Genomic DNA, 24,714 nt, shown 5'->3' on the forward strand with positions numbered 1-24,714 from the left:
AAGCTGCACTTGTTGTTGTAGTGGTCATCAGTCCTGAGACTGGGTTGATGCAGCTCTCCATGTTACCCTATCCTGTGCAAGTTTCTTCATCTCCCAGTACCTACTGCAACCTACACCCTTCTGAATCTGCTTAGTGTTTTCATCTCTTGGTCTCCCTCTACGATTTTTATCCTCCATGCTGCCCTCCAATGCTAAATTTGTGATCCCTTGATGCCTCGGAACATGTCCTACCAATCGATCCCTCCTTCTAGTCAAGTTGTGCCACAAACTCCTCTTCTCCCCAATTCTATTCAATACTTCATTAGTTATGTGATCTACCCATCTAATCTTCAGCATTCTTCTGTAGCACCACATTTCGAAAGCTTCTATTCTCTTTTTGTCCGAACTATATATCGTCCCTGTTTCACTTCCATACATGGCTACACTCCATACAAATAGTTTCAGAAATGACTTCCTGACACTTAAATCTATACTCAATGTTAGCAAATTCCTGTTCTTCAGAAATGCTTTCCTTGCCATTGCCAGTCTACATTTTATATCCTCTCTACTTCGACCATCATCAGTTATTTTGCTCCCCAAATAGCATAACTTCTTTACTACTATAAGTGTCTCATTTCCTAATCTAATTCCGTCAGCATCACTTGATTTAATTCGACTACATTCCATTATCCTCGTTTTGCTTTTGTTGTTGTTTATCTTATATTCTCCTTTCAAGACACTATCCATTCCGTTGAACTGCTCTTCCAAGTCCTTTGCTGTCTCTGACAGAATTACAATGTCATCAGTGACCCTCAAAGTTTTTATTTCTTCTCCACGGATTTTAATACCTATTCCAAATTTTTCTTTTGTACCGGTATTGACTAAAATATTTTATTGCACATACCGTATTAACAAATTCTTAAACAAGATAATTCACATTTCTTTTTGCTATTGCTGGTACGTTTAGAGTTCCGGCTGGCGGTGATGTTCCCCGGCCACCCGCCCGTCTAATGGGCCAGCCGTCCTGCTGCACGCCCCTGAATCGGTTGCGTTTTAACGATTTATCAACCTGTACAGCAGCGTTGCTTCAAACCAGTAGTTATTATACACACTTTTGAGCACATCATAACATTGGAACGATTTTGTTTTGTAAATAAAACAAATTAAAGCAAAAAATGAATTTTTTTTCTCCTCTTCCTCAAAATTGGTGTGCGCGGATTATTCGACGGCACAGATTATTCGAGTATATACGGTAGTCGCTTGTGAAGAACGGTATCAAAAGCCTTCTGGAAATTCAGGAATATGGAATCAATCTGAGATCCCTTGTCGACAGCACTCATTACTTCATGGGAATAAAGAGCTAGCTGTGTTGCACAAGAACAATATTTTTCTGAATCCGTGTTGGTTATGTATCAATAAGTCATTTTCTTCAAGGTGATTCATAATGTTCGAGTACAGTATATGATCCAAAATCCTACTGCAAATTGAGGTCAGTGATATGGGTCTGTAATTCAATGGATTACTCCTATTTCCTTTCTTGAATATTGGTGTGACCTATGCTACTTTCAGTCTTTAGGAACAGGCCTTTTGTCAAGTGAGCGGTTGTACATGATCGCTAAGAAAGGCGCTATTGTGTCTGCATACTCAGAGGAACCTGAGTGGCGTATCATCTGGACCGGAAGATTTGCCATTCTTAAGTGAGCCGAGTTGTTTCGAAACACCTAAGATATCTACTATTATGTCACTCATGATAACAGCTGTTCTGATTTCGAATTCTGGAATATTTACTTCGTCTTCTTTCGTGAAGGGATTACGGAAAACTGCATTTAGTAACTCCGCTTTAGTGGCACCATCATGGGTAACATTTCCATCGCTATCGTGCAGTCATGGTGTTGACTAATTTTTTGCCACTGGTGTACTTTACATACGACGAGAATCTCTTTGGGTTTTCTACCATATTTTGAGACAATATTTCATTGTGGACACTATTAAAAGCATATCGCATTGACGTCCACACTAAATTTCGGGCTTCCATGAAACTTAGCCAGTCTTGGGGATTTTGTGTTGTTCTGAATTTGGCATGCTTTTTTCATTGCTTCTGCAACAGTGTTCTGATGTGTTTTGTGTACCACGGTGGATCAGTCCTGTCTCTCATTAACTTCTGCGGTATGAATCTATCTATTGTTGTCGATACTGTATCTTTGAATTTGAGCCATATCTGGTTACATAATTAGCTTGGAGGGAATGGAGACTCACTCTTAGGATGGCATCAAGCGAATTTTTATCTGCTGTTTTAAATAGATATATTTTGCATTTATTTTTAGTGGTTTTGGTTGATATGGTTTTGAGCCTCGTTACAATGACCTCGTGTTCACTAATCCCTGCATAGGTCATGATGCTTTATTAGATCAGGATTATTTGTGGCTAAGAGGTCAAGTGTGTTTCCACAACCATTTACAATTCGTGTGGGTTCATAAACTAATTGTTCAAAGTAATTCTCAGAGAAAGCATTTAGTGCAATTTCGGAAGATGTTTTCTGTCTACCACCGGCTTTCGACATGTATTTTCGCCAACAAATAAAGGTTAGATTGATGTCTCCACCAATTATAACTGTATGAATGGGGTACTTATTTGTAATGAGATTCAAGTTTTCTTTGAAGTGTTCAGCTATTATATCATCTGAGTTGGTAGAAGGAGCCAATTATTATGTTGGTACGGCTGTTGAGTATAACCTCTACCCATAGTAATTCACAGGAACTATCTATTTCAACTTCACTACAAGATAAACTACTACCAACAGACACAAACACACCACCACCTACTTTATTTAATCTATCCTTTCTGAACACGGTTTGCACCTCTGTAAAAATTTCAGCAGAATTTATCTCTGGCTTTAGCCAGCTTTTTGCTTCTATAACAATTTCAGCTTCAGTGCTTTCTATCAGTGCTTGAAGCTCTGGTACATTTCCAACACAGCTACGGCAATTTACTACAATACCAACTATTGCTTGGTCGATTCTCATTGTTTCTTTGCCCTGTACCCCTTGAGACTATCTAACCTAAAAAACCGCCCAGTCCATGCCACACAGCCCCTGCTACCCATGTAATTGCCTCCTGTGTGTAGTGGATACCTGACCCATTTGGCGGAACCTGAAACCCCACCACCCTATGGCTCAAGTCGAGGAATCTGCAGTCTACACGGTTGCAGAACCATCTGAGCCTCTGATTTAGACCCTCCATTCGGCTTTGTACCAAAGGTCCGGAATTGGTCCTGTCGACGATGCTGCAGATGGTGAGCTCTGCCTTCATTTCGCTAGCAAGACTGGCAGTCTTCACCAACTCAGACAGCCACCGGAAATCAGAGAGAATCTCTTCTGATCCATAGCAACACACCTCATTAATGCTGACATGAGCCACCACCTACAGTTGGCTGCACCCTGTACCCTTCGTGGCATCCTAAAGGACCCTTTCAACATCTTGGATGACTCCCCCCGGTATGCACACGGAGTGCACACTGGCTTTCTTCCCGTCCTTGGCTGCCATATCCCACCTAACATTGGAGACTAGAGCACTCAACATATCTTTCAGGTAACCCACAGCCAGAAGTCACACTGATTAAGATCAGGTGACCTGGGTGGCCATGCTGAGAGAAGTAATGGCCAATAAGTCTAGTAACTAGGAAATGCCTCAGCAGCAGCCACTTTACTGGCTAAGCAACATGTGAAGGAGCACCATCTTGTATAAAAATGATCCTACCCACACAGCCACACTGTTGAAGGATTGAAATGACGTCGCTGCGCAAAAGAATCCCATATAATTTACCAGTGACGGTACAGGTAACAGGACCCATAGGACTCATCTCCTCGAAAAAATATGGCCCTACAATAAATGCTGCCGTTTACTTGTACCACACAGTCTCGTTTGCAGAATGAAATGGTACCAGTTGATGCACATGCAAATTTTCCATTGTGCATATTCTGTAATCCTGCATATTCATATGTTGTTGGAGATGGAAACTTGCTCCCTCTGTCCACAGAATGGTCCCTGGTCATTTATCACCTGCTTCCATGCGAGCAAGAAGTTACAGGGCAAACATTATGTCTTGCTGGCAGGCCAGCAGGAAGAAATTCCTGAAAACTGGCGATTTTCTATGTATATCAATGCAGGATGTTCTGCAGGATTTTATGTATCATGCTTGCAGCTTGCAGGCATGTCCGACATTCGGGCAATTCCCCATGCACTGTATGTATGCACAGCACCAACCCTTGAATGTTGTGGCCATATCCAAAGGACATTGGTTCAACTGCTTTCCTCCCTCTGCCACACTGCACTTCAAAAGAACATGTCTTTTTGAAGTTTGTAATCATTTTCTGCAGACTCTTAGCAGACATTGGACCAATGCCTTTTTTCATACCCTCGAGAGTCCAGAACTTCTGCAGGGTTACTGACGCACAGTCATCATTCTTGTAAAAGAGCTTTATGAGCAGTGCACGATCTGTCATGGAGAAATTCATGTTGGGCATTTCAGACACAAACTAAGGAACAACTGTGTGCTCCATGTCTATTCGTGTGCATATTCTGTTGCTTAGAGCACCACGACATTACCCACTGTGTCAATAATATGCTCTTCACACTTGATGTCATTCTAAGCAGTGGTTCTCTATCAACAATGTTTTGAACTGGAACTTTGTACTATGAAAGTAAGTACCTTGAACCAATGAAAATATAAGATATGTGTTTTTTATATGAGGATCATGGAACAAAAAGGAGTTTAGGCCCCTCTAGAGAAAGAGAAATACTGGTACACGTGTAATTTTAAATGGCCTATGGTCCAATTTAAATTAGTTGATATCTGATGTTTAAGGTGCAAAGTTATAATGCTGTGGCTGTAAGTACTGCCTTGTAGGAGTCCACAACAGAGTTCCATTCTCTGCAGTGGTAGAAAATCACTTTTAAGTCTCATCTTCTACAAAAAAGCTGAAACTTACATGTAGTAAACACCTCGATAGTGTTTTTTCGCACATAAAAATCTGTTCTTAATCTTAACACCTGAACTATATTTACATTCTTTAAACATATGATATTTTCCCGTCTGCAGAACAGCTTCAAACTTACATCTGATATATCGAAAACTGCCTTGCCACAGGGGATACACCGGTTCCCGTGAGATCACCGAAGTTAAGTGCTGTCGCGTGTGGCAGCCACTTGGATGGGTGACCATTCAGCCGGCATGCGCTGTTGCCATTTTTCGGGGTGCAATCAGCCTCATCATGCTAATTGAGGAGCTGCTCGACCGAATAGTAGCGACTCCGGTCAAAGAAAACCATCATAACGACCGGGAGAGCGGTGTATTGACCACACGCCCCTTCTATCCGCATCCTCAGCTGAGGATGACACAGCGGTCGGATGGTCCCGATGGGCCACTTGTGGCCTGAAGACGGAGTGCTTTTTTTGTTCCGTTGATACAGGAATATCTCAGTCAATAACAGATCTTTCCAAAGTTGTGTATAGCATTGTGTAAAGTTCGGTAAACACATCTTGCTTTCAATTTTATCAATATTTGACTCATAATGATTATGAAGTTTAAAGTCTTTACCTCCTACAAAACAATGTAAAATTTTGAAATTTATGAATGGTATGGATCTCTACAGCATCTCAAAGCATGTCAAAACCATGTTCTTAATTTCAGTTATGGCAAGACTCTCATTTATTCTTGAAATGTATGAAATTATCACACATGGAAAAGATTGCTACTTAAGAACTTCCAGGCACAATACTTTGCACAGTGGATGTAGCAACACAGAGTCGACAATGCCTGGCTCCTATTGGTATATTTGCAGTTGGAGCAGACCAGCCTTTTAGATGTCAAATGCCAAATCGGACTACAGGTATTAAGCTGCACAGCACTCTATCTTTTAAGCAGCAGTCTGAACACCAAGCTGGAATAATGTTGTGCACAAATTGACAGGAATAACCTGGTGAGTATAACCAGAAACTTTGAGGACTTCTGCACTTTGTGCAGTTGAATCGGCATGCTCGTACGGTGCAAGATCCCATCCAACCAAAGCAGTAGATGCAGATATTAATGAGACATGCTGCATAATTACAGGCTATCAACAGATCACATCTCAGGAGAAATTACATTGTCTTGCTGGAATCACTACTCCTGACATTTGACCAGAAATAGCAGTTGGAAAGCAGGAGGCCAAAACAACATCATCAGTAGGTCATCCTCTGGTTACCAGCAAGAACATTCGCAACTAAAGTTGAGAAAGTGTTTTCTTAAAAGAGCTTAAAAAGATGGATGATATCTGAAGGATAACTCCTTCACAGTCAAACACAAGAGCAGACTTGCTGGAAGTCAGTTGATTGACTCAGTCTAGTGTCATGAGGAACAAAACTCATCTCCAGACATGAGGTCTTAGCGTATAGTCTGTTTCTGTGAATGTGGGGCTGAGCAAAGCTCAGCCCACATCTTGCAGTATCATCTATGCCCATTATCAGGTACCATGGAGGTCTTACCAAATTTGTCAACAGTTGAGATAAAGCTCTGGTCTGCAACTGTTCAATATTTGTGATGTTTACATTTTGTTCTTAGTTCGGTTGTGTATCTCCTTTTTTTATGTTCACTTCTGACATTAAATAAATGGATAGGGTTACAAAAAAACAGCTACTAGTTGTTACATTTGCGCACCATTTTGGTTGGTTCACCTCACCTACTGATGGCAGCACAAAACTGTCAGAACAATGAGAGTGTAAGATATTTCCACATCAAATGGTTAGTAGCCCCTCATATAAGTTGCAACACACGATTAAGGGCCAAAGGTGCTCTTTTTTCATAAGCTTAGTAACTGAATGAGACAGTGCAATATTAACAAGGTGTGTCATTGGATAACTTTCCTCAAAGTTAACTGACACGAAGGAGATGCTCAAAAGGACATCCCCGTTTGTCTCGTGGCAAGTTAATACATTATAGGGGGATAAAATTGGTCTGCTACCTTCATGTGGTATCTCTTTAAAAACTTGATGTTCATAAGGAGCTACCCTAGGCAGTCCTCTTTTGCGTCTCAACATTCAAATTAAAAGTAATTTGTTGTTATATTTAGTTCTGACACTACTGAAGAATCCTCCAACAAAGTAAGAAATTTTGAAGCTAATGTCTTATTAGACAGACATTTAAACAAAAGCTCTAGTTCAATGGAAAAGTAAACGGTCTTAAAACACAAAGTTTTGGGGCCCAAAAAACTTCAAAATGCTATAGATGAAAATAGAAAGGACATGAAATGAACTGCTACTGGTTAAGACATTGGATTTGTAGTCGAAGATGAGATATGTTCAAATCTGCATCCAGCCATCCTGATTTAGATTTTCCATGCTTGAAGTCAACAAATTTCTTCAGGTGATTCCCTTTGCCATTCTATTTCAAACAAGTTAATGCTGGGTTTCTAATGGCTTCATTGTCAATGAGACATTCAACTTGTAATTTTTTCGTTTTGTTTTGAAAGCAGGAGGCATGAGGCAAGAAATGAATGTTAACATTCGAGATAAGAGTACTGCTTACCGTTGCTGAAATAGTACTGTGTCAGGGAAGTTACAGGGAAGTTACAGTAAATATCCCATTTTAGAAACTGTATATAGTTTCACTCAGAAGATGGTCAATTTGAGTTATTGAAGGTGATACATATACATTAAGATAATCTGAAAACACTGGCATGAATCACATAAAAATAAACTATGTTTGTTAAGAAAGTATGCGCGTGCGCACACACGCTTCCGTGCATGTGCACACGTGCACTGTAGTAATACTGCCTCCACTGCTGTCTTCCAAGTTGGATTTTTTTAATCAGCAGCAATTTATTGAGAAATAATTAAGTCAAAACAGAACAAGTTTTATTGCAGAAGCACTGCAAATTATTCTGAAATACAATCCTACTATCTTCTATCTGTTTTTCCAATTCCACGTTTTCCAGAAAACAAATGTTTTGGCATCTTATTTCCAATAAATCTGTCTGCTTCTCCTTTCAGCCCTTTCTTGTCTATCTTTTTCTTCAGAGCTTTGTGTGCAATCTTCTTCAGTTTCTCCTTCATCTGAAAATTAAACAGACATTTTTTTCAAACACACAAACACAGCATGACTAATTCTCTTATAAATTAATGAGATATTGAGTTCACGGTTAACAAAATAGACATTTCAATAGAATTTTATCACAGAATTAGAAACACTGAGAAATTTGATTATGGACTTACAACAACATCCTTGACTCCCATTTCATCCCTCGGTGGTCTAGAGCTGCTTCTAGATAAACCTTCAGAGCTCAGTCTCATTCTTTTCGCTGGACGAGATGTAGATCGTGACCGACTACGTGTCTTTGTGAAGTGTGCCTGAAATTAAATTTGTCATTAAAATTTAAACATAAATCAAGCAATGTGTTAATATGGCTAAGGACACCAGCGACTCATGAGTAGAAGTGAACAATGCTTCATAAAGACTGTTATAAGAAATTCACTTCACTAATTTTTGGTGTTTTGGAAAGGTCCTGTGTAAATTGTAGTTACATTTAGTGTCATGGGTAAAATTAAGTTCACATCAGGACAAACACGGAATATATGAAAATTTAGCTACAATCTGAATTTTTTTTTTCTGGTACCACAGAGAGAGATTCTGAGTGAAAGGCAACACAAAGAGTGTTTCACAGAATGAAAGAAGTATGTGTGGCTGAAAATCAGATAATGATGAAGTTGTGCACAGAGTGTAATTATGAGAAGTATGTTCAAACAGTAGCTAAATACACTACTAGCCATTAAAATTGCTACATCACGAAGATGACGTGCTACAGACGCAAAATTTAACTAACAGGAAGAAGGTGCTGTGATATGCAAATGATTAGCTTTTCAGACCATTCACACAAGGCTGGCACTGGTGGCGACACCTACAACGTGCTGACATGAGGAAAGTTTCCAACCCATTTCTCATATACAAACAGGAGTTGACCGGCGTTGCCTGGTGAAACGTCGTCGTGATGCCTCGTGTAAGGAGGAGATATGCGTACCATCACGTTCCCGACTTTGATAAAGGTCGGATTGTAGCCTATCGCGATTGTGGTTTATTGTATTGCGACATTGCTGCTCGCGTTGGTCGCGATCCAATGACTGTTAGCAGAATATGGAATCTGTGGGTTCAGGAGGGTAATACGGAGCGCCGTGCTGGATCCCAACGGCCTCGTATCACTAGCAGTCGAGATGACAGGCATCTTATCTGCACGGTTGTAACGGATCGTGCAGCCACGTCTCGATCCCTGATTCAACAGATGGGGAAGTTTGCAAGACAACAACCATCTACACGAGCGCCTGCAATGGTGTACTCAACGATGAGCCTGGGTGCACGAATGGCGAAACGTCATTTTTTTCAAATGAATCCAGGTTCTGTTTACAGCATCATGATGGTTGCATCTGTGTTTGGCGACATCGTGGTGAACGCACATTGGAAGCGTGTATTCTTCATCGCCATACTGGCGTATCACCCGGGGTGCCATTGGTTACACATCTCTGTCACCTCTTGTTCGCATTGACGGCACATTGAACAGTGGACGTTACATTTTAGATGTGTTAGGACCCGTGACTCTACCCTTCATTCGATCCCTGCAAAACCCTACATTTCAGCAGGATAATGCACGACCACATGTTACAGGTCCTGTATGGGCCTTTCTGGATACAGAAAATGTTCAATTTCTGCCATGTCCAGCACATTCTCCAGATCTCGCACCAATTGAAAACGTTTGGTCAATGGTGGCCGATCAACTGGCTCGTCACAATACGCCAGTCACTACTCTTGATGAACTGTGGTATCGTGTTGAAGCTGCATGGGCAGCTGTACCTGTACACGCCATCCAAGCTCTATTTGACTCAATGCCCAGGCATATCAAGGCCGTTATTATGGCCAGAGGTGGTTGTTCCGAGTACTGATTTCTCAGGATCTATGCACCAAAATTGCGTGAAAATGTGAGAGGAAAGTGGGGCTCATTCCCCCCCCCCCCTCCCCTCCCCCCACAACTGTTATCCTCCCCCTCTGATGGTCATAGCTCTAGTTTTTCTTACGTTCATGGCCAAGGCACAGCATCTGCAATCTGCACTATAACAACAGGAAAACAAAACCTGTCCATGTATTTCGACCGTGCCAAATTTCTTCCCCTAATCTGTGAATGAAATTATTTTTGGTTCCACTTCTACACTACATGCCTTGTCAGGTCCATCTGTAGTGTTAAGTTTTATTGAAAGCTTAAGTACACCCAAAAAAAGAAAACGAAGACCATTTTGGGAAAAGCTGCTGAAATTATTGCAAATACAAACACTCCATTGAAAATGCTCCCAAATCCGCACCTTTTTTAACAATCAATTTTAGAGCACTGATACTTCGTCTTCAGACATTTAGTGTGACATCTTTTAAATTTGTACATCCAAGATGAAGGCAAATTTTGCCAAAATAGATACAAATTTTGCCAAAAATAGGTGCCACATTTTCAGTTTCGTATCTATAGATGAGTTAAAATGCAGGAAACAGTTTACTATACATAAGATAGTCACATGGATAATTTGCAAATCAAATACAACAAAAAAACATGGCCACAACAAAGGATTTTAAAACAGTTAAGTGTTGATTAGAGTACAAAATAAATCCAAGTTGTTCACTAAGATAGGGGTTCCCAAACTTTTCCTAAGATGGAACACCTTCAGAATCCTGTTACTGCCATGGAAAACCTTGTTTATTTTAAAGGTTAATAAAGTTTTTAAAAAATGGGTAAAGTTGTTTTATTCAGTGATTACTCAATTTTAAATCATAGCTAATACCATAGACACCTAAAAAATTTTAAACAAATAATCAGTATCATCAAAATGTCGGTGGGTGGGTGGGGGACCAAACAGTACGGTCATTGGTCAGTGACACACACACACACACACACACACACACACACACACACACACACCATGTTGCTAACAGGTTTTTGTGAGCACTAATTCTCTTCCTGTGGTACAGAATTTGGGAGACCCTGCACTAAGGCATTATTACCTCAGTTGGAAGCCGAGGAAAGTTTTAGCAACAAAACATAATCCAAGTTGGAGAACCAGTCTATGCATTATTACAGTATTGAGTAAGGGAAAGGGGTGAGAACAGAAGTGCAAGGTGATCTGTTAGAAGTGCAACAGAATAAAGTTCATACAAAGATAAATGTATTAGAACTACTGATGTGAGCAGTTAGGAAAGAAGCACCAAGTTGGAGATAAGCAGTACTGGACACAAAATGAGAGTGGAAGGTGTGTGTGTCAGCAGGGGCAGGGGGGTGTAAATAGTGTAACATACTGGGCTCTGTCAGCAAAATTTAGGTAATTAGTATTTAAGGTAGACTGCGCAGAAACTCTGCTTCCACTACTGTATGTCTTGTATTATGAATCTGAATAAGATGGGGAGCAGACAATATAGAATTTATGTCCTGTTCCATTCACAAATGGTGTGAGAGAAAGATAACTCTGTATGTCTGTCTGCTCCTCATCTTATTCAGATTCATAATACAAGACACACAGTAGTGGCAGCAGAGCCTGCACAATCTACCTTAAATTCCAATTGCCTAAATTTACTCAAGAGAATATTATGAGAATGCAGGTGAGGAAGGAGCTTCTGACTCTGTAGAATTCACAAAGATGCCTTACTGTATACCACACTGTCATTTGACAGTCGACATATCATACTTAACATGCAAACATGTGAAGAAATTTTTTCTGATAGAACCCAGTATGTTACACTGTTTACACAACCCCCCACCCCCCACCCCCCTCCTGCCGACAGACACCTTCCCCTCTCTCTTGGTGTCCAGTGCTGCTTTTACTTTACCTCCAACTTGGTGCTTCTTTCATTACTGTTCTCTCACCAGTAGTTTTAGTACATTTATCTTTGTATGAACTTTATTCTATTGCACTTTAGTTCCCACCGCATTTCCTTAGTCAGTTCTGTAAAATGACAATATAATGAAAATGTTACTCACTATACAGGGTGTCCCAGCTATCTTGTCCACCCAAAATATCTCTGGAACAATAACAGCTATTGGAAAACGACTTTCACCGGTATCAATGTGGGGCTGGGGCCCATGAATGTACATATTTGGAAACATTCTAAAACAAAAGCATGTGTGTTTTTTAACACAAACTTATGTTTTTTTTTAAATGGACCTCCTATATTTTTTCTTCAGCAATCGATAGCATGACAAAGCACATACACAATGGCATTGATTGCATCGCAATATTCCAATTACATCCCGAGATATTGAGACACGAAGTTGACGCTTGAAACACCCAACAAGCGCTGCTAGCGCACGTCCTGAGGCTCAGGTGTGAACCCCACACTGCCCGTAATCACGATGTGATTGACATGTGTAATCACACCTCCATACTTATCAAGAGGGACACTTACTTGTCAATCACACCGCAATTACGGGCAGCATGGGGTTCACGCCTGAGCCTCAGGACGTGCACTAGCAGCGCATGTCGGGTGTTTCAAGCGTCAACTTCGCGTCTCAATATCTCGGGATGTAATGGGAATACTGCGATGCAATCAACGCCATTGCGTATGTGCTTTGTCATGCTATGGATTGCTGAAGAAAAACTATAGGAGGTCCATTTAAAAAAAAAACATAAGTTTGTGTTAAAAAACACATAAGCTTTCGTTTTAGAATGTTTCCAAATATGTACATTCATGGGCCCCAGCCCTATATTGATACCGGTGAAAGTCGTTTTCCAATAGCTGTTATTGTTCCAGAGATATTCTGGGTGGACAAGATAGCTGGGACACCCTGTATAGTGGAGATGTTGAGTTGCAAACAGGCACAACAAAAAAACTGCTAAACCAGTAAGCTTTTGGCCACAAAGCCTTCTTCCAAATTAGACAACATACACAAACATGTTGTTTGTTGTTGTGGTCTTCAGTCCTGAGACTGGTTTGATGCAGCTCTCCATGCTACTCTATCCTGTGCAAGCTTTTTCATCTCCCAGTATCTACTGCAACCTACATCCTTCTGAATCTGCTTAGCGTATTCATCTCTTGGTCTCCCTCTACGATTTTTACCCTCCACGCTGCCCGCCAATACTAAATTGGTGATCCCTTGATGCCTCAGAACATGTCCTACCAACCGATCCCTTCTTCTGGTCAAGTTGTGCCACAAACTTCTCTTCTCCCCAATCCTATTCAATACTTCCTCATTAGTTATGTGATCTACCCATCTAATCTTCAGCATTCTTCTGTAGCACCACATTTCGAAAGCTTCTATTCTCTTCTTGTCCAAACTATTTATCGTCCATGTTTCACTTCCATACATGGCTACACTCCATACGAATACTTTCAGAAATGACTTCCTGACACTTAAATCAATACTGGATGTTAACAAATTTCTCTTCTTCAGAAACGCTTTCCTTGCCATTGCCAGCCTACACAAACATACACTCACGAAAACACAGCTCAACCACATACATTACACATGACAGACCAGCCCGGCCTCAACAGCAAGAGACAGTGGCCATGAGCAGGCGAGTTGTTGAGTTTGTTTGTTTGTGTGTGTGTGTGTGTGTGTGTGTGTGTGTGTGTGTGTGTGTGTTAAATTCAGAAGAAAGTTTTTTTATGGAAAGCTTACTTGTTTAGCGGTGTTTTTGTTGTGGCTGTGTGTGGTGAGTAGCAATCTATCCTTTTCATCATATAGTTGAGAAGCTGAGTTGCAGACAGGCACAATGAAAAGACTGTGAAACAAGTTAGCTTCCAACCAAAAAGGCCTTATTCAGAATCAAACACACACACACACACACACACACACAGGGTGAGGGAGGGGGAGGGAGAGGGAGAGGGAGGGGGAGGGAGGGAGGGGAGAGAGAGGGGAGAGAGAGAGAGAGAGAGAGAGAGAGAGAGAGAGAGAGAGAGAGAGAGAGAGAGAGAGAGAGAGACAAGTGCACGCACGCTCGACCGCAGTCTCTGGCTGCCAAAAGCTAACTTGTTTGACAGTCTTTTTGTTGAGCCTATCTGTGACTCAACATCTCTTCTATAGCAATCTATCCTTTTCATAATATTGTCATTATTCCCTCCTGGATTTTCCATTGTGATTTAATCTATACTTTTCATGGATTTTCAATTGTTTGGTTGAATGAAACAGATATATTACTAACAACCAGTGTCATTGCGGCAACACTTTTTTTGCTTGTAATACAGCACTCAATAATAAATTCTGAATAACATACAGGTCTGAAAATAGAAAAGAATGAGCAAATATGACAACGTGTTTAATTTCTGAAGATTATGTTAAGCACTGCTAGACCTCATCTATGCAAATGGTAAAAGAAGCACAGCTGAACAGCACTGTTTGAAAACATAGGATTCGGAAAAGATTTTTAAATACTGTTATGAATAATGCGCCAACATTAAAAACAGCCACAGGAATGAGATACTTGATGCTCACATTTAATAAAAAAAGTACCTCTCCGCTATCTTTTAAAACTAGTACTGATATATTTTTAATATCATAGCAACTAATAAATTCCTTGTATTTACCTCCTCTGTGCCACTCATGTCAACTCCTAATTCTGACATTTCAGCTCTCAAACGGGAAACACTACGATCACGTGCTCGAGCAGCTGTAGTGCGTGGCATTACTGGCTTGGTAGAGTTCTTCAGAATTGCTGCCTCTTGTTTCATGATGGCCTTCTTATCACGAATCTGTTTTGCTAGTGCCTTGATCTCTCTCATAGTTTCATCTAGCTCAATCTTTGGAACCACATACATGCCAGCCTCTTCTCGTAGAGCTTCTTCCTTCTCCAATTCTTCCAGTTTCTGCAAGAAATTAAAACTCAACTATATTTCTAATGACTCTTCATTTTCAAACTAGGCAATGTTATTCTAAACAAATGAGAAATGTGTATTACACATTAAAAATCAGCAATAACAGAGAAAAATATTTTGGGTAAGTCAAAAGCGCAGCACATTTACTTTATTATATTTCTGAGCCTCAGGTCACACTAATTTGTATGACCTGAGATTGAAAAATACAATGCAAAAATTTCATTTACAGAACAGTCACTGTGTTCAGTACAAGAATATTTCCCTTTTGTGTTGGTGTTATGTAGCACCACTGAAGCACATTAGTCAAAATGAATCATTTTTCTGGCTCCTCCAAAATACACAATACATGACAACCCAATTCAATTTTTACTATGTGAATATATTATTTCAGTCTTTCAATTTGTATTCTTGTAATCGTTTCCACAGTTCAAAATCTCTACTGGTCAAACATTTCACTGTGGAACAACACATTATCAAAGAAACAGGTGTATTTTCCCATTGCATAAATTCACATTCTCATTTTCTCCATGTACTAGCTTTTCATCTGCTCTCCACATACAAATAGATCTGAAGAAGGTGGAAAAACTATACATTCTAAGAACCATGGCGAGAGAATTTGTTTATACTGAACTAAATTTAAAAGATAAATAAATAAAAACCTACAACTTTTTATATATTATGAACATTATCCTTTCTCCTTCAGCTTTCACAATAATAATCATTATCTGGCTATCTTTACAGATAATTAATTTTACTATAAACCCTAATAATTGATACCCACTTTCAATTGTATACAATACAGCTTTCAAATACCAATGTTTATACAACAAGCATGAAACTGTAACTGAAATCATAAATCGATATTTTATTTTTCACATTAGCATTTAAAATATTGTCATAGTTGTTCCACCAAAGTTAGAATGGATGTCGAACTGTTCAGTTATTTCCTTAGTACTTTTAGTATTCAGTCTCATATAAACCTTTCCATTCCAATGAATCTGCGAACAAAATTCACACAAGATCCAGAGTGATTTATGTACAGACATCTGCCAAAACTTTTTACTTAGACGGTCAACTTTTGCCCTTGTGTTCTGGTTATGTGGAGTAAAAATGTTTCTATGTATCTGTGACGAAGGATACAGTATTGTCCAAATGTTATAGCCAACATGTGATATGACTCTTTATGACATATTTGAAGTGTCGGGTATTCTGCCATGCATCAGCATTTTTCTTGCACAGTGTTTCGATAACATAACTCATTGTCATCATCAGTTGCTACCTGAGACTACTACTCAAGTAATTTAATTAAGGGTAGAGCCCCTCCACACCCACACCATCATGATGGCCAATACAAAAGATTTACTGCCATTCTGTATATTGGTTAGTTTTCACTGAGTGAGGTATCGCAGTATGTGGGTACTGTGATGTTTGCGTGCATCTGGTTATGATTAACCATTAATACGCACTCATATGGTGATAGACAAGGTCCTCAAGTGGAACGGGTCCAGTATTTATACCTGCAGTCTTCCCCCTCCATAGTTGGTTCCAGGCATTTCCTCTGTAGTCAATGCCCACTGGACACACTCTTAGGCATTCCATCTTTGCTCTGGTGCGCCTGCCAGTGTGCTGGCATTGGTGCAGTTGTAGGTGTTCCCTCTGCTGTTTGCATCCAATGGAAGCGATCTGAGGCGTTCCACCTTTGGTTCGGTGCACCTGTTGCTCTGTCTGGTGTTGTTCCCATGTCCAGTGCGCCTGTTGCTCTACCTGCTGTTGTTTCCTATGTCCACACTATCAGTTCTTGTTTTTGTGAAGTGCTCCTGCTGCCCTGTTCTGTTTTCAGCGATTTCAGTGCAGAATCCCAGCATCTACTGAGATGATATCCAGTGTCACAGTTCTTGAGGTTTTCCATCAGTTTTATCTCTACTGACTCACTTTTAATACTCTCCCTGTATAGGGGGGTCAGTGCCTGAACCCTTGTTTCATCATAATTCATGGAATGATTGAGTATCAGACAATCCCTGGCAATGGCTGATTTAGTTGCCTGTCTTAGTCCGGTGTTCTCTGATGTTCTCTGCATCTGGTGTCTACTATCCTGGTTGTTTGGCCGATGTATGACATGCCACATTGGCAAGGTATGTGATTAATTCATGGTTTTCGTAGTCGCAGGTCATCCTTCACATTCCCCAGTAGTACTCTAAGCTTTCTAGATAGACAGAACACACATTTTATGTTGTGCTTTCTGAGAATATATGGTGAGTAACACTCTATCCTTTTCATAATACAGTGAAATCCATTTTTTATTTTTTCGTGTGGTCCAGACTTAAAAATGCAAGATTGATGAAAATGCAGAATCGAGGAAAATGTTAACCCCCCCCAAATAAGAGTAAAAACACACGTACTTGGCACATTTGATTAAAGATTGCGATGCTCTCCAAAACTTAGATTTTATTCAAAGTGAAGGAAATTAAATGTGCAATACAATGTTTATAGAATAAGTTGTGGTAATGGATTTTATCATTTTTAAAACGTCACAGATGTGTGACAGCAAGTAAAAACTCATAAAAAGTTGAAATCGGTATCTAGTACAATGTAATTGAGCTATTTTCCAACATGATATGACCACAAATTATACATTCAAAATGTATGTTTTTGAGAGATCATCTTTTGTACTCACCCAGGAAAAAAAGCAGAAATAGATGAACAAGTTGAATGAAACCAAAAACATCACAGTAGCTAAGTGGTTAAACCATAAGTATATAGAATGAGATTTTCACTCTGCAGCGGAGTGTGCGCTGATATGAAACTTCCTGGCAGATTAAAACTGTGTGCCCGACCGAGACTCGAACTCGGGACCTTTGCCTTTCGCGAAAGGCAGAAGTAAAGCTGTGAGTACCGGGCGTGAGTCGTGCTTCGGTAGCTCAGTTGGTAGAGCACTTGCCCGCGAAAGGCAAAGGTCCCGAGTTCGAGTCTCGGTCGGGCACACAGTTTTAATCTGCCAGGAAGTTTCATAAGTATATATGTGGACATCTGCTTAATGACAAATTTTGTCACCATTACAGTTATTTTTTAATGCTTTTCTTAGAAGCAACACCTCATATGTTCACCACTGTTAAAGTGTTATTTTAGGCTTGATGAGAGAAACGTACAAAATTGACATTACCAACTTCTTAGAAGTCAGCTTAGTGAATTTCTGTACACTGTTTAGAATGGAAATTTGAAGGAAAACTCAGATGCTACAGTTTCGCTTCATGCCCTGTATCACTACTGCCAATCTTTATGATCCACAGTGTGTGGTGCAAAGCACATATGTGAGTAGTGTATGTAGTTGTTGGAACTGTATTGTGTCATATTTGAACAAGGAAGTCTTTACAATGTGCTGTTGCAAAACCATTGCTCTATTTCCATGTGAAATCTCTGTCATAGCACATCATCTGCACAGAAAGTATATTTTCAGTACTTCATAAAATGCTTCCATCCCTACCAGCACTCTGGTCATTGAAGGGCCACTCCCCCTCTCTATACATCCAGTAGGTGAGGTCATTTTACATGTGTTAGTGTGGTGTGATGGTTGCACTGGCTATTGATTGACTTGACGAGTCGCCAGCCAATAAGAGTTCACTAGCCAGAAATGAGCAATGTTTACTCAATTATGACCGAGTATATTCTTTGAGAATTGGTGTCTGAATTTAAAAGGCTGATGATTGATATTGTTGCTGAATACAGTACATCGGAAATACATGCGAAATGATGAGACTGAGTTATAAGTGACACAAGAAAAGCTGGGCCCCTTTGTCACGTATTGGCTCGGTCCAGAGTACTTCGCACCGGCTGTCTTGTTTCTCCATTACTGCTGCAACCTAGCAATAGTTATATCTTAAGAGCGTGGTGAAACTACATGTTGCATGTTGTTTTGGCAACACCGATTGTGGATTATGTCACCATTTCCTCTCTCACGTCTCCCCTCTACACAATGACCTAAAATACCTGTGTTGCAAACCATCTGTCGTTTCTACCACCTATAACAGAAAGTTTCATATCAGCACACACTCCGCTGCAGAGTGAAAATCTCATTCTTGATTATACATGTTTTCCTCTTTAAAATGCTCCTTAATACTGCAGCTAAAATGAAACAACCTGCATCCATCATTTTGTTGTCATTTTATTATATTGTAACCAGTTTCGGTGGTGACTCACTACACCTTCTTCAGGCTTTTACATTGAATATATGATCCCGGGTCGTCTGCTTTGACCCGTGACGTAAGGGTGTTGTCGTGTGTGACGTCATGATGGTGCGGAGTTTGGTTTGAGTGTGGCTGTCTCCAGTTCTGTTTTATCTTATTTTATTTACTTTTCTGATCTGTTCGTTCTATCTCGTGAGTTTTTTTTTTTTTAATTTAAAAATACTTATTACTTATTTTAATTATCTGTTTCCTCCAATTTCTGTTTTAGTTTATTATATTTATCTTTCTGATCTGTTCGTTCTATCCTGTGAGATTTTTAAAAAAAAAAAAAGCACTAATCAGCTACTGAAGCATCTGTATCTTGTATGGGTTGCAGGGGTTACGACCCCTGCAGAGGTGGGTGGGTATTCATGCATGGCTGTCTTCACTTACACGTTGTAGCTACGCAAGGCGTCTAAATTTGTTTATATTTAGTTTGCCCCCACCCAAAACACCCCATTTCCCGCGCTTGTCATTAGGCTTCTTGTGGAAAGTGTGTGTGTTTGTTTTTGTTTCCGCCATATTTGTGAAGTCATGGGTCAAAGCAGATGGGCGGGATCGGACGCTTCCGTATTTCCATGATCCCATCAGTAGGCAATATTTGTGAACTGGCTTCCAAACAATACTGTAACAGTGATGATGTATCTGCAAGCATCAACTATGAGCTCAAGTTAGAGAAGTTTATGGCTGCAGACACAACACCACTTTAACAGTATCCTGCAGAAGCCAGTTATAGATGTTGGCTGCTGATGGGATCATGTGTACGATCTGAATCCAACCCTACAGCATCAGTTAAGGCCTGAAGATGTTATATTGAGCCACCAAAACTGGTTGCAGTATAATAAAATAACATCAAAACAATGGCTGCAAATGTTTCATTTTATTACATAAGCGAAAGGCCGAAATCCCGTGGACCATCAATTGCAAGGATGACCACAGAAAAAAAGAAATAAATAAATATATGGCTTTTTGCCTCAACATACACACATTGCAGCAAAAACCACTTTTCAAGATTGATGACGTATTACTACATTCGCAAAAAACACACCATCACATGAACATTAACACAAAAGACAATGCTAATCCCAAAATGCAGCACAAACTGTGTATGACAGTATCAGCAAAATGACATGACTGATGGTGTTTCACAAGGTAATGTTATTACAGCAAATCATCTTACCTACCCCACACACACACACACACACACACACACACACACACACACACACACACACACACTTTCACCACACCGTAGGTCCAATCTTAACCGTAAACCTAATATTCATAACATTCTTCGCATCTGTATTTACATATTAATGAAAAATCAAGTACCTTAAATATTTCAGGATCAATATAGTCAGCAATATTATGCCCTTCCCAGATTTCAGGAATAATATCATACTTGTATTCTTCAGGAAGGTCATAATTCTTCTTCAGATCCAATACATAATCATCACCTTCCTCTTCTTCAATTTCTCTCTCAAGTTTTCGTTTACGAGAAGCATTCTCTTGTCGTCGCTTTAACACATTTTCTGAAAATACGAAAAATTATATTGCAACTTAAACAGTCGATTAATGGCAAACAAGTAGAGGTTATAATAATCAGCAGTCTTTGGAGGCCAAGTTTTGCTATCTTCATGGCCAATATTGGTCCAAGAATTTGTAAGCATGTATGACGCAAACAACATTTCATTAGAATGAAATTTTCAATCTGCAGCAGAGTATGTTTTGGTACAGAACATTTCATTAACCATATCATTACTCTATGCTGTCACAAATCTTTCTACATAAATTAAACTATCTACAAATGCAAATTGCAATAAAGCAATGGACATCACCTGGTATAAAAGGCACTCTATTTGAATCTCTCTGTGATGGCATGGCAACATGTATCCTGTTGAGAATGCCATCTACCTTCTTCGTACGGACCTTCATTTCAAGCCTATATGAAAGAAGCTTCTCACAGGCCTAGAACAGAATGAATTTTTTTTTTTTTTTAGAAAACTTGTTTTTTTACACTCAAAGAAAAAAGTGATTACCATATTATATTCAAGGACATGGGACTCAATTATTCTGGCAATAACAGTAAGTTTTCAAGGCAGGTCTTACTGAATGACTTATGATTTCCCATATAAACTTGAGATGAATCACCAAACAGATGAGTGTCCTAAACCGACCACCACCACCACCACCACCACCACCACCACCTAGCACTAATGCCTCACAGAAATAATTCTTTTGTGCCTTCTCTACTTTTTACAATGTTGAAAATTTCCATATAACTGCAATGATCAATTTGTTATTTTCTCAATCACAGTGCACTTTGGAGACTTTGTGGTAAATTAAATCAACCTTTATTAGAGAGCATGCAAGAAACTGGGTGAGTATTTTTATTTCAAATGATATTTTATACACTAGTAAGTTAAATTTTTGCTGTACTGAACATGGACTTGATACCTCAATCTTAATTCATTCTCATAGTATGTGCTGTGTTGAGGATGTCAAAAATTCTGAAAAAAGCTTAATTGACCTCACAGATTAGGAAGTCACAAAATAAGAAGGTTATCTTATTTCCAATTTAGCATTGCCCCTGGCACTAGTAGGATGTAATGCCTATGTTTTGTGCAACAATTACTGCTTCCTGTCTTTGTACAGGAAATTTGGTGAGGGATCTAACCTAACCTAACCCAACCTAACCTGGCACTCTCATAAAAAAAGACCTTTTGGACCAGTTTCCATAGCAAACAGATTGCATTATATAGTATTAAATGAAAGTATCAAAATGTAATTCGCAAAGTACTCCACTTCTACCACATATTGATAACTGAGTAAGCATTACAGTCACATTCTCTCAATGAGAGACCATGCTGATGTAATACAATTGAGTTAGCCATGCTAAAATCTAGTAACTGCTCTAATTCTGCAAAATGAAACATGAGAAATGCACACGGTAAATCATTTTTTTGAAATAATTTTACATACTATGAGTAGCTCTCTGAATTGATGTTAAGATACAATTTTGCACATGGAATTCACTTTACAGAATAAAAAAATGAATTAAATTTTAAAAAATTTTAGAAATACAACAGCTATAACAATAGAGAAATTTTCAAACAATATGAGTGCAAATGCAATGTTAGCCAAACGATCTAACGAATACTAAATTTTGGTGTCACTCTTCATCTTCCAACAAATACTGATATGAGGACCAGTGAATGCCTCTTATTTATGGATGCTACCAGCTAAGCTCTGCTTGGGGCCCAATTACTGACCACAATACACTGCATGCACGTGCAGACATTCTAAACATGCCAGGCTTCAAGAGCAACTCCTCAAATCACTACATAAGCTTGTTCTGTGGCACTGAGAAAGCGACAGACAACTCCCCGGCACTGTCTGTATAATGGTTACACAGACAGCATCTCAAAATTTTACCAGGTGAAATGATATTCACTGAAATGTCACACCTTTTAAAGGCTTACTCAGCTAGAAATCTAAGAACTTTACAGCAGTTCAGCTTTCTAGAAAAGCAATAGTGTTGTCCTTGGGCATCTTCATTTCAGGTGCTTTTAGGGAAACAACAGAAATCTGATCCAGGACTGTTGCACTTCAAATTTTCAGTGCAGCTGCTTCCTACTACAAACCCACCACCTCAGTTCTATGCTACTCACTTGCCTGAGAGGTACTTAGTTGGAAAATGGTATTCATCTGTTGGTGGCACAAGAAGTTTTTTTACCAAACAGTAGCAAAGATAGGTGATAGGTGCATGAACGCAAGCATGCACACCTGCCTTCCACACACCTAACCATATGGGGAATAATATATATAAAATTGTTAGTGTTGGAAACCTGAGAATGCTCCTCCATATGGCAAAAGACATCAAATACCCCTCCTGACGAAGAAAAAAAGTTAAGCACCAAGAAGACATGGTCAGATGTAACAGTTTGTCGGTTCATGTGAACAGACAGCTTGTTGGCTGTCATGCCTAAATAGAGTGCAGCACAGTTTTATCACGACTCAGCATCTCCGCTATGTGGTGAGTAGCAACTTTTCTTCTCTGGTATTGTTACATTCCATCCTGGATTTTCCATTGTTTAATGTTGTTACTAAGTATGGTAGAGAACATAAGGGGCGTAGACAGTGTTAGATGTTGAATGGTTACTGTGAAGGACTTTGAAATGCCACAGACTCATCTGAGGCAGAGCTATCGGCACCTGACAGAGTTTCAAAGGGCCTTGTTGCAGGTCTGGATTCAGCTGGCTGGTGAAACCATGAAGCAAATTTCTGCTGAATTCAGATGTAATGGCGACCTGATGGTCTGCATGATAGCTTGAGGGCAGGTATACTTGTCATCAAGGATTCAGTTGACCATGTCTGACTACTGTAAAGGAGGCTCAACCACATTGTGAACCAATCACACTGTAACCCCTCTGCTTCTGCCATTCAAGAACAAGTAACGAACTCCCCGCAACATTCCACACCATTGGTTGGAGACCAGCAGCAACTGGACTCGGGAATTACCATTCCAGGCACAGACTGCAGTTAACACCACAACGCAAATATCTGTGTTTGGAGTGGTGCCATGAACAGAAAGCAAGGAATGTTGATGAACTGAGTCCTATTGTGTTCAGCGATGAATTGCAGTTGTGCACTGCCTGGATGTCCATCTTCGTCGCGTATGGTGGACCTGGTGAGAGATCCCTTTCTTCCAATGTTTTGGAGAGGCACAGTGGTGTTACTCCTGAAGTCATGGTGTGTGTGAAGCCATGGAGTTGACTTCAGGCCATAGGTGATGGTGACTGAGGAAACTAACAGCATAACAGTACATCAAGGATATCCTGCAACCTCATGTGTCACCTCTGTCACATTATCGTGGTGCCATTTCTCGTCACAACAATGATCGCTCATACACAGCATGTGTCTGAACTGCCTGTATGACGCTGAGGCACTCTTATATCCAGCAAGTTTGCCAGCTCTGTCCATGAGAAAACACAGGAGAACAGCCAGTATTCAGTGTATCAAGGGTAAGTTACAATAGTTGTGCACCAGCTTGCTACAGGAGAGGAACAATGGCTTTATGACACCCTTCCTAACCGAAACAGTGCATGCATCTATGCCACAAGGGGTGCAACATCATTCTGATAAGTGGGCTCATACTGCCAAGTTCTTTGTACTTTTGACTCACCACCATTATCACTGAAATAACATCACATACCCTCTCAACTTGTGAAGTTTCATTACATTTCGTCATCTGTTTCTGGATGCTTTATTTTCTTTCGCCATGCAGCATAGTTAGAGTACATGAAACTAATTGGAGATGGGTTCAGAAAGTCACCTCTGACAAGAGAAATACTTAAAACATAGTGAAAGCAATACTTCACAAATAAATGAAGTGTGCAGCATTGGGTACTTTCCATTTGACCAATTATTAGGGCTTCCTTCCATTCAATGTAGGGTAAATAATCGGTTGAACACCTCTGTGCACATTGTAACTAATCATAATTAGACTCTTAAAGGATAGTGTGAGTCTACCCCCGTGTGTCCGGCAGTTCTGTTTCTACATCCACATCAACATTGATACTCTGCAAATCACATGTAAGTGCCTGGCAGAGGGTTCATTGAACAACCTTCACAATTCTCTATTATTCT

The 24,714-nt window shown here is 39.9% G+C and overlaps 1 protein-coding gene across 1 annotated transcript in view; it reads right to left on the minus strand.

Annotated features, from left to right (window-relative positions):
- Positions 1–7,847: 7,847 nt before the first annotated feature.
- Positions 7,848–24,714, minus strand: part of LOC126473197 (nucleolar GTP-binding protein 1) — a 59,325-nt gene continuing 42,458 nt past the window's right edge. Inside the window, exons 9-13 of the mRNA XM_050100094.1 lie at positions 20,904–21,033; positions 20,398–20,597; positions 14,558–14,836; positions 8,227–8,361; positions 7,848–8,067 (exon numbers count right to left, since the gene is read on the minus strand). Coding sequence (XP_049956051.1) covers positions 7,912–8,067; positions 8,227–8,361; positions 14,558–14,836; positions 20,398–20,597; positions 20,904–21,033 — 900 coding nt within the window. The 3' untranslated portion in view covers positions 7,848–7,911. The remainder of the gene's footprint in view (positions 8,068–8,226; positions 8,362–14,557; positions 14,837–20,397; positions 20,598–20,903; positions 21,034–24,714) is intronic.

This window comes from Schistocerca serialis, chromosome 4 (assembly GCF_023864345.2).
Source record: "Schistocerca serialis cubense isolate TAMUIC-IGC-003099 chromosome 4, iqSchSeri2.2, whole genome shotgun sequence".
Classification (NCBI taxonomy): domain Eukaryota; kingdom Metazoa; phylum Arthropoda; class Insecta; order Orthoptera; family Acrididae; genus Schistocerca; species Schistocerca serialis.